The sequence below is a fragment of the Cariama cristata genome, unplaced genomic scaffold (assembly GCF_000690535.1).
Source record: "Cariama cristata isolate BGI_N322 unplaced genomic scaffold, ASM69053v1 scaffold13506, whole genome shotgun sequence".
Taxonomy (NCBI): Eukaryota; Metazoa; Chordata; class Aves; order Cariamiformes; family Cariamidae; genus Cariama; species Cariama cristata.
In genome coordinates this window covers 1-10584 of record NW_009622759.1, presented here as the reverse complement: position 1 = coordinate 10584, position 10584 = coordinate 1, and the positions used below count along the sequence as shown (strand labels likewise).

General features: G+C 41.9%; 1 protein-coding gene across 1 annotated transcript; it reads left to right on the top strand.

Moving 5' to 3' along the window:
- Positions 1–3574: 3574 nt before the first annotated feature.
- On the top strand, positions 3575–4630 carry LOC104155820 (C-C chemokine receptor type 8-like). The gene has a single exon (XM_009702470.1). The coding sequence runs from the start codon at positions 3575–3577 to the stop codon at positions 4628–4630; it is 1056 nt and encodes a 351-aa protein (XP_009700772.1).
- The last annotated feature ends 5954 nt before the right edge of the window (positions 4631–10584 follow it).

The window sequence follows — 10584 nt, the reverse complement described above, 5'->3', positions numbered from 1 at the left end:
TAATCATGTAATTAATATATAGACAATAGAATAAAATAAAATTCTATCATAACAATGTTCAAAAGTTAATTCTGAAAAAAAAAAAAAAAACCCAAACAAAAAAAGAGGAGAGTCTCTCTTATGTAATAAGACCAACTGGGTACTTGGAGGCAGGGTGACGCCGTGGTCATCGGTAGCATTTTGAATACCTCAAGGGACAGGTCTTTTCTGTCTTGACTGTGCTGCTGACTAGTGCCGGGTCCTTCATTAGGTTACTCCTTTTTTCTCCACGCCATTTTCTCACTTTTTTTTTGTCTGCCTGTAGTATTTAGCTCTTCTCTTCTTTGGGACTCTTTTTCACTATTCTTTTATGCAACAGCCAGCAAGCTGGAAAGCTACTTTGGATTGGAGCTGCTACCAAAGAACAGGTTAGTAACTTCAATAACAGTCGTGTTTTGGATCTGCCACTTGTTTGGAGTTGTTAGGCAAATCTCTTGTGTTCTCTGTGCTCCTATAAATCAGGAAAATGGTGCTTGTTGAGATTAACGGATGAAAAGCATATAATTTGGCTGACTTATAAAGCACCATGATTTACAGTATTACACAAACCAAAAATAATTTAAAGTTACCAAATAAAATAATGTCAAGACTGTCCTTGTTTCACTATTTTGTCCTTAACCATGTATCCTAAATGCACTAAAATATACCCTAAAAACCCATAAGGTAGCAAAGAAACTCTGAAATATCTCCACTTGAACAAAGGTGCTTAAAAATGATTGCAAAGAGGTATCAGTAGCTGTGAGTTCTTATTTTGCTCAGAAAGTTAATACATTACTAATGGGGAGGGATACAACCAGACTCCAGTATTCAAGTTGATATTAGTTGAAGGAAATGAAAAACTAAAATAATGCAACTCGGAAATTATATATCAGCTTCTGCAAAAAGTTGCAAATTTATTGGGGTGTGTTCTGTGATGGAGACCTCTGAGCTTTTTTGCTTGTCAGGAGTGGCTGTGAAAAAAGGGAGTTTAGCAAACGCATTAAAAGGAGAACACCTATTCATGTGCTACCTTTACTGTCTTCAAAAACAGACGTATTTGATTTTTGTTTCACAGAATATGTTTGTAAGCCCTCTCACCTCTTTTCCTGTTTATCACAGCCACAAAATCTTCTATTTGCTTCAAAACCTATTCTGTAACTGGCAGCTGCCCATTCGACACCCGCATATCACCAAATCTCAGCTGTCTCCACAAGGGACGGAATAAACTTCCTGGAAGCTCCCAAGCCTGAGAGAGAGGATGAGGACACAGTAGAAGGAGAAGGGGATCGGAGCAAACTCAGAGAGTAGAGGCTTCTTGCTTTCAAAGGTAAAGTCCATTCCCATTTAATGTGCTACTCTTAAAAGTAATGGGCTAACTTGGGCAACCAGGGGAAAGGGACCTCCAGCAGTTACTTCTGTCTTGATACTCTCGGGAAAACTGCTTTTTCAGTTTGACTGTTTTGTCGACTGATGTGGAAAGGGGAGAAAATGGAAAATGCTGTGCCCTGGTTGGAAGCTGTCAAAGATATTAATGGTGTAAAGGCAGTCTGGAAGTCTGAAGTGGAGCATCTCCAGCCTCTGTGCAGCCCACGAAAAACACTTTTGAATTTTGCCAACATCGGATACATCGTATCTATAAATAAATATCTATGTATCTATATCTATCTATATCTATAATGCAGTATTCATAATTTTTTGAATTTTTTTTACTTTTGGTTCTTGAATCTATGGACTGCTTTTAAGGGGTCCCTGATGGGCAATTAAGAAAAGCAAGCCATTGCTGCCATGCTTACAGTCACAGTGTGTCGGGGTCACACATCAAAAGCATTAGTAGGAAATATTTTCTACCCATATCTGTTGCTGCATGAACAGTCATTATCTAGTGATTGAACATCTCAATATTTAGGGGTTTATGCATGAAAAAAAAGTTGAAATTAATAACACAGATGTCCTACCTACGACTGAAAACTCAATATAGGAAAGAGTTACACTATCAACATAGATTGCAGCACTGCTCTTCTCTCATTACTTGTTATTTCTGAACAAGGAACTCTGTAGGGTTGAGTGCTGTATTTGTAACAGGTTTCTCTGCATTGCACGTGCCAATTGACTTCGGTGGAAACAGTCGTTGTGCCCCAAGAAAAGCTGAGGTAGGTCAGTGAGGCACGAACAGCATCCATACCTGGAGCAGAGGATGAACACTGACTCCAGCATCCCTCTGTGCTGTGCATATGGATCCTTCTGTTTCCCTGCACAAGGTGGCACAGCTGGGAAAGAAGGGGTGAATTTTGATTCGTTCTTTGTCAATATGAAAATTTTCTCTGTGCTTTCTCTTTTTGTATACCCAAACAGCAATTTTTAGCTCAGGAGAGCATGTCCTCTACTTTTAATGAATTAATCAATGTCATTCATATTATTGCTACACCTAAATAGCAATGATTATTAAAAATTATTCTTCCCTCCCAGAAACTCTGTGTCTTTGAAGCTCTTTCAAGATGTGGTCAACCTGTACGCAAACCTAGCATAGGTGCAGTGCACAATAAACATACAAATGTCTTAGCAGTGACAAGGCAAACTCCTTTGAAAAGGTATCTTTTGAAAGAACCATTACTTCTTAAAATGTGAACACTTTTAACTCTGCAAACCAGATCCCCTTTTATAGGGGTCATGAAGTGACATCTGGGAAAAAAAAAAGGTGGCTAAAGCACTGACTCACTTTTGGAGAGCCAGTCAGATTATTTTAAAGCTGTCTTCATTGCAGTGCTTCAGAAATGACAGAGAGGAAACATCCTCCCTAGAAAACTGAAGTTGGGCAGAACAGGCAGGAGCAATAAACTGCTGTGTTTTAGCAATAGGTACAGCCAAGCTGTTTACCAGCTAACTCAAAGGTCAGCAGCAGCCTCGCTGCAGCAGCCCAGAACTCGGCATTGCAAGTGCTGCTGTCTAACCGTGTGAACTCCTTGCTGCTGCGGAGGGTTTTTTGTATGCGATCCTGCACCCAATCATGGAAAACTAGCTTACATGTCTCTATGCCCCATGCCAGTATCTAGCTCTGATTAGCTCAGCTAAAAATGTGGTTATGCTGCTTGGTGATGGCTTCTTCAGCTGAGACACTTTTATAAGGGTCTTTATGCTACAAGCAAAAGGCTTCCCCACCCCAGGGAGCACAAGAAAATCCAGATTCTTAGATCAGGTGCAGGTTTTGTACCATTTTGCACCATTACAACTATTCAGAGCATGAATTTTTCCCTGTCACTATAATGAAGAGGGGTTAACTCACTGGCACTGAAACAGTTTTGGTGAAACCAAGAGCATCCTAGCTGTCATACTTACAGGTGTATAGGAATGATTTGCAGGCTGCAGGTGCAGCCTTTTGGGTGGTACAGCTGCTCTTGTTCAGTCAGTGAGAGCAAGACTGCATTTTGCAGTCCTTCTCTGCCTGGAGGCTGACCCATGGGCTCGTTGTGGCACAGAGAGAGACAGAAGCCACCCTGGGAGTCCCGTGCCAGGACAGACAGCCATTTATCCCTTGCTCTTTTCTGCACAGGTATCTGAGATGAATCCCACAAGCCAGTTCCTTGGCACAACAGAATATGACTATGGATATGATGAAAACACTGCTCCATGCAATGAAGGAAACAGCTTTCACAGGTTTAAATCCCTCTTTCTGCCAATTCTGTACTGCCTTGTGTTTGTCTTCTGCCTTCTGGGAAACTCCTTGGTCCTTTGGGTTCTCCTGACCAAGAAAAGGCTGACGACGATGACTGACATCTGCCTGCGGAACCTTGCCGCCTCTGATCTCCTCTTCGTTGTGCCTCTCCCTTTCCAAGCCCACTATGCTTCAGACCAGTGGGTTTTTGGCAACACTATGTGCAAGATAATGGCTGGCATTTATTACACAGGTTTTTATAGCAGTATTTTCTTTATAACCCTCATGAGCATAGACAGGTATATAGCAATTGTCCATGCGGTCTATGCCATGAGGATACGGACAGCCTCTTGTGGCATAATTATCAGTTTAATCCTGTGGCTGGTGGCTGGCTTGGCTTCTGTACCCATTATCATGTTCAACCAGCAGTTGGAAATCGAGCAGTCTGTGCAGTGTGTCTCCACATATCCCCCAGGTGACAATACCTGGAAGGTTGCTTCCCAGTTTGCAGCCAATATCTTAGGCCTCCTGATTCCCCTTAGCATTCTCATTTGCTGCTATGCCCAGATACTGAAAAACCTGCAAAAATGCAAAAATCGGAACAAGATCAAGGCAATCAAGATGATTTTCATCATTGTCATTGTTTTCTTCCTCTTCTGGACTCCTTTCAACATCGTGCTGTTCCTAGACTCTCTGCAGAGCCTGCACATCATCAATGACTGCAAGGCGAGCTATCAGATAGCCCTGGCCTTGCAGCTGACAGAAACCATCTCCTTCATCCACTGCTGCCTGAACCCTGTGATCTACGCTTTTGCTGGGGTGACATTCAAGGCCCATCTTAAAGGACTACTTCAGTCCTGTATCCATGTCCTCTCCAGCCATGTCAGAAGTGCTGGGGCTGGTCAGTCGTTCTCAGCACCCACCCAGCTCTCTGGCTGCTCTGATAGCGTAGGGGTCCTGTGAGCCCACCTGAGCTGCGTTCTTCTGGTGTGAGTTGTTGGCCTAAGGTTTGACATGGTCCTGGAGGTTGTACCATTCTCTTGGGAGGACCAGTATACCTACACCTCCTTTTAGGATATGCTGTGAGCTGTGACATAATAAGTGGCAACATTAGATTCCCAAGAGCACTGATGCATTTGTAAAATGGTGACCTTACAAGCTTGCCATAGAATGATTTTTAATTAAGTTTTAGAGCTCTTTTAATACATTTCAGCAAGCAGGGTGCTTCCTCTAGTGTTTATTTTCTCCTCTGATGAAAGCATCGCTTCTGCCTCACTCCCAAATATGCTCTGCCTTGTGGAAGCTGTTCCATACCTGAATCCCTACATCCCTGGGACAGGCATGGGACACCTCTCTGGGAAGCGGTGAAGGGGACAGACATATGATTACTTCACATTGCAAAGAGGGAATCACCTCAGCCACTGTCACCATTCCCCCTTTGCCTAAGCTCGCAGATAAAGAGACCCTTCAGCTCACAGCCCTGTTGCTTTGCTGTGGGACACTCCCAGGTGCACAGCCATGGGGTCCCTGGAGCTGCTGCCGCCCAAAGCAGCCTTTGGTGGTGATGCCTTCAAAAGGAGCAGAGCATGCCTCCAGGTGCTCCCTATATTGGTCACTCATAGAGGCCCATACACATGACTATGTTGTCATCAAAGCAGCCTGGTAGCCTACATCACTGCTGGAGGTGTGGGACCTCCAACTCTGTGCCTCCAGTGCTTGCTGCTAAATGTAAACACCGCAAAATGGCATGTGGCATGTAGGCTCTGTCTTTTTTTCCATGTATCATTATTTTCTGCCATTTTAGAAATGTTTTCTTTCAATAAACATATTGACTGCACCTTTTTGTCTTGGCTCCTGAAGGTGTTTCTAATGACTCGCAAGCCTAGATTAGGATAAGGAAAGGATGTTTTTACTGAGTTTTGAGCTGGTACCATGTAAAATACATCTGATGATGGAATTGAGAGGCACGCTGGAGCTCTTCAGCAAAGTAAGTCTTACCTTCACTTTCTTGCTGAGAAAGATTTGTTCTCAAAATCCCAGTAAAAATTCACAGTGAAAAAATAACATTTAAGTTCAGGTAATATTATTGTAATCAAAATTTTCAAAATTATACAAGACAGTACCTGAAGCCAGGAAAAACACAGCCTGGGTATTGTCAAAGGTTATATTTCCTAGGGTAATAAAAAATATTATGTATTTTCTTAGTTCTACCTTTCATTCTGAAAATATAATTGTATTTTTTAATGCTTCCTAAACATTTCATACAAATTTCTAACCTCAGTGCCAAAATACTCTTGCCATTAGCTACACAGTATAGAAAATACTTCTTTCATTTATGATAGATAGATAGTACAATTAACATTTCTAGGTTTTATTCCTCAATGGAGAAGAAATGCCCTGCAGCTCAATTATCAGATTGTTTTACTTCTCAGAATACTTCTAGGTATTTAGAAACAAAGCCCTCTGTTCCTTTATTTCTGTGGGTTTTTTGTACTGTGCAGACACTTTAATGGTTGAAAAGAAACATGGGCCAGCATCTCAGATCAGATATCTTCCCCCTGTGGCCAGAAATTTGGAGTTTAGATAAAAGTGTTTAAAATGTTCTGTGACATTTACCATCATCTTACCTCTTGATGGTTGAGATGAAAATGGAAGGGAGAAGAAACAGAAGTTATATATATATTTTCATTTTTAATTTGTATTTTGAGAAAGCAGCAAGATGGAAATGTTTTCTGGCCAGCTCTCACACACTGGAACTTTCCCTATGAGCTGCATCGTTGCTGCTTAGACAGCACAAAACTTGGCAGTCAGGAGCCAAGTTTCCTGACTGCAGGGAAGAGACACAACTCACTGATCAGAGAGGGGGCCCCGGTCCAATCCAGACTGCATGGGACTCTATTCAGAGCACAAAGAAGCTGCCTTCAAGGTTATAAGTATCCGTGGAGAGTCCTCTGCACTTTTTTTTAGGCCTCTTATTTCAGGGAGTGATCATTTCATACCTGGCAACTTTTTTGGCAGCTTTTTTTCTGATTGAAATTGGGCATGTGTGAAACAGCAAACAATTTGCACTGAACACTTTGTTCTGTCAACAGTTGTGTAAAAAATACCAAAACCAAGCAAAGGCTGCTTTTAGGTAAAGACAGTATTCAAGGACTCTCTAGTTTTAATACACAGATTTGGACCATATCTGCAATCTTGGTAGTCAGAAGAAATAATAAGGAGTAGGGGATAAGGTTCCTAAATTCTTATTTTTCAATAATTGTTTATTTGCCTTGCTGAATTTCAAATTTCAAAAAGACAAGACGTGAAAAGCACTGTAATTTTTCAAAGATCATGCCCCTTTTTCAGGTTGCTATGTCATTCAAAGTGATATGCACCAGATATACCCCAGACATGCACAGTTCTTTCCAATGCCATCATGAAATTCTGCAAGTGTGAACCTAAAATTTCCCAGAGACTCTTGCATCATTAATGCAGGAATGTTTTCAGCAGCAGACTAGGTTTCTCTCTGGGTTACAAGACAAGGGCCAAACTCCTTGGTTTCTATTAATGTTTTTTTGTCCAGCTCCTCCTGAAATCATGCTCTGTAAGTGTGTGTGTTAGAGCAGAATTTAGCCCAAATGACAGGTGAAGACTTAACCAAAGAAATAAAAAAGTAAGTTTTGCTGGACTCAGTACAGAATTTCTTCCTCTTCCTCTCTTCCAGTGCTGCATTTGAAAGACTGGTATTTAAGAATCCAGCAGGGTAGATCCAACCCCCCCCATCCTCTGCTCAAGCACAGTCAATCTCTCACAGATCAAGACTGCAGATTCTTAGGATATTTTCCCCTTCAGAAGGCTAAAAGAATTTTGCAATCTACTCATAACCAGATCAGCTAGCTTTCCTGTGCTGAGATGTTGTCCGAGGCAACTAACACTGCAAAAGCACCAAGAAACATTCAGGTTTTGATGTCACCTGGATTTCCTGGTGCTGTGTGTGGTAATGTGGTAATATGCCAAAATATCTAGCCCAATCTTGTTCCATTAAATCAGTGGAAAGTCGATGGCTGTTTTGAAGAGGATGGAAAAAGGAAATTACCGCTCTTTGTAGAACAGCTCTCCTAATCAGATGCTGCACAACTAAACCAATTAATGTTTCTCCAAGGACCAAGCTGTAACATCTACCATTGATATCAGAGTGCCAGCTAAAGTGCTAAGTACCACTTTTCATATTTGGTAACATTTCCCTAGCTAGTTCTAAAATATGTCTGAACCTGCTTGAACTTTCTAGCTATTGATTTTCATCTAACATGTTTCACAATCCTCCACTTTCCTGTTTCATGTTTCATGTTTCTCTGCCCTTTTGTACTATGACGCCTGTGACACTATTACAGGAAAGTCTGACCTTACTCTAGTCCAAGACCACTTGGCAGTGTGCAACAAAACATCCAAATGTGCACATTCTCAAAAACATCTCCCAAATCTTTAAAATAAGTAATACGTAATAAAACTGTGCAAAGCAGTGCAAAGGAGAACAGGGAGAGTTAGAAAAGCAAGAACATCATGTAAGATGTGGTACTGTTGGTGATTCCTCCTGGCTTTTCTCCATCCCGTGATTGCCAAGTTCACAGCTTTTGTAATGTTCCTCAGTCCTACTGACTTATCATGGGACAGCGCAACCTTATGAAGATGTGAGATTGAAGTTTAGATGTGTTACATTTGGCCCACCTCCCCAGGCTAGGGTCAAGAGAAATCCAATTTGATGAAGGCACCTGGGAGATTAAAAAAGTGAACTCAAGAGATCACTCTACAGGCAGAAAAATGCCTTAAAGTGAGGTTCTGCCTATTCAGGAACAATACTTAGAGGTTGTGCACACTCTTGCTCTCTATCTCTTTGGCCCCATGAAGCCCCCATCTTTCCATAAGGAAAAATGAACAGCTGCACCTGGTGTGAGAGGAGGGTAAAGTGCTGGTTTGTTCTGTGTTGGCATCTGCCCTTATCGTCTAGCAAGTGTAGAGGTCTGTGACCTAGCTAAGGGGCTATGCCTTCCCAACGGGAACAGTGACAGAAGGTTGAGGGAGACAACCTACAGAAGTTGTAGAAAACTACTGTCTGCTTTCCTTGCCTCATCCACTTCTAGGGAGGAAAACTGGATGTTAATTTCTGACTAAATACTGGAATTCAATCTATTCAACTTTTTTTTTTTTTTTTTGGCTGCCTCTGCTCAAGCTCCTAGACTAAAACTAAACAGAAAAACACAGGTAGAACTCTCATTTAAGATGCTTAGTCATCCCACAAAAGTGGGAATCAACCCCTAGAAACCACCTGTTGAAATGATGTCAGAAATCATGCAATACTTCAGGATGATACAGCTCTGGAAAAAAAATCACATTAAACTTCATCTTATAACACTAAATTACTTAAGCTAATCCTCTCAGCGAGTTGGGGAAACTGTGAGTATATGCCTCTGAAGAAATGAAAAATTTATCCATGCTTCTACCAGTTGTTCTTTGCTGCCCATTAGATGCTCAGGGCAGTGGTCTCCAGGCAGACTCCTATTACTGGCAGCCTCAGGCAGCTTTCCGGCCCTGGGACCACACACTCTCAAGAGGTTGGGTTATTTGCAAATGTTGTGTGACATTCAAAAGACATTGCAGATTATTTTGCAATAACAAGGTTAGCTCAGAAGTCACACACACTACTAGATGGCAAAGACCTAGAAAAAGTGTGCTTTAGGTGCTAGAGATAATGTTTTTTTTTCCAGTGCAATTTCTACAATGGGCAGTTCAAGGTCATGAAGAGATAACAAAGTAATTTTCAAAATAAGAAATGTGCCAACACAGTAAATACAGTATCACATAGAGAGACTGCTACAGAGACACAAACCTGTGAGGTCAAAAAAGCACTCTGCTGGGCTCAGGCTAACTAGCAGCTGAGAGCTATGACTAACAGGTCATATGGCTGCTGGTCCTAGCTCAGATATACCTGTAGCTGTGCAATATAAACACATTTCTCCACTTGCTACAGCCTGTGCACCGAAATGTCCCCAGGACCGGCTTTTGGACAGTCTCTGAGGTTCTCCAGCAGCTCAGGGACGTGGATGTCAGTAGTCTGTGACAGTAGGGCACGGGAGACATGAAGAAACCTCACAGTCTGTGGCTAGGATGGGAGATTTGTGACAAAACCTAATAGTGCCAGCAACTGCTGGGAACACAGCACAGGGCGTCCAAAAAGAGTATGGAAGAAAACATGTCAACAACAATTGTTATATGGTAGAAGGTAAAATTGTAATGTGAAAGATCATCTCATCTCTCAGTGGAAGGAGGAAACGTGAAGTTATGACTTGGCACTGCTCTTAATTCCAGGAGCTGTTTTAGCCACTCTTTTACTCAGAAATTTCAGCCCACTGTAATATTGTCCTGGTTTGGCTAAAACAGGACCATTTCTCCTTTCAGTAGGTTTTCCTTTAGTTAAATTTCTTCTAAGTAACTGCACTCTCTGAAGCTGACTACATGTTTTTCAGGCAGTGTCTGTTTTTAGAGTTGATGGCACTTGATGTCTGTAGATCAGGGGGGTCAGCCCTCTTTTTGCTTCATGACTGGCACCCTTGTGGGACTCTGCTTGCTCTCCTGCCTCTGACCTTCTTCTTTCTTCTGGGTCACTTCCCTTAGCACAGCCTTCTCACTCCTAAGGACTACTTCCTCTGTTTCAGGAGTGTCTAGCACCTTGATTTATTTTCTTCTGTAAAGAAGAAACCTAGAGGTTAAGTCTGCGCCTTTGTTCCCAGTCCTTTCCTCACAGCACACCTCTTTGCTTCTCCATATCAACCTGCCAGGTTGTTGGCTCTGAAAAGCCAGGGCTGAGAAAAGCTGCCCTGTGTGGAAGGTTGGTGAGTGAAAGAGACATTGTTGAATTAGAATCATAGAATCATAGAATC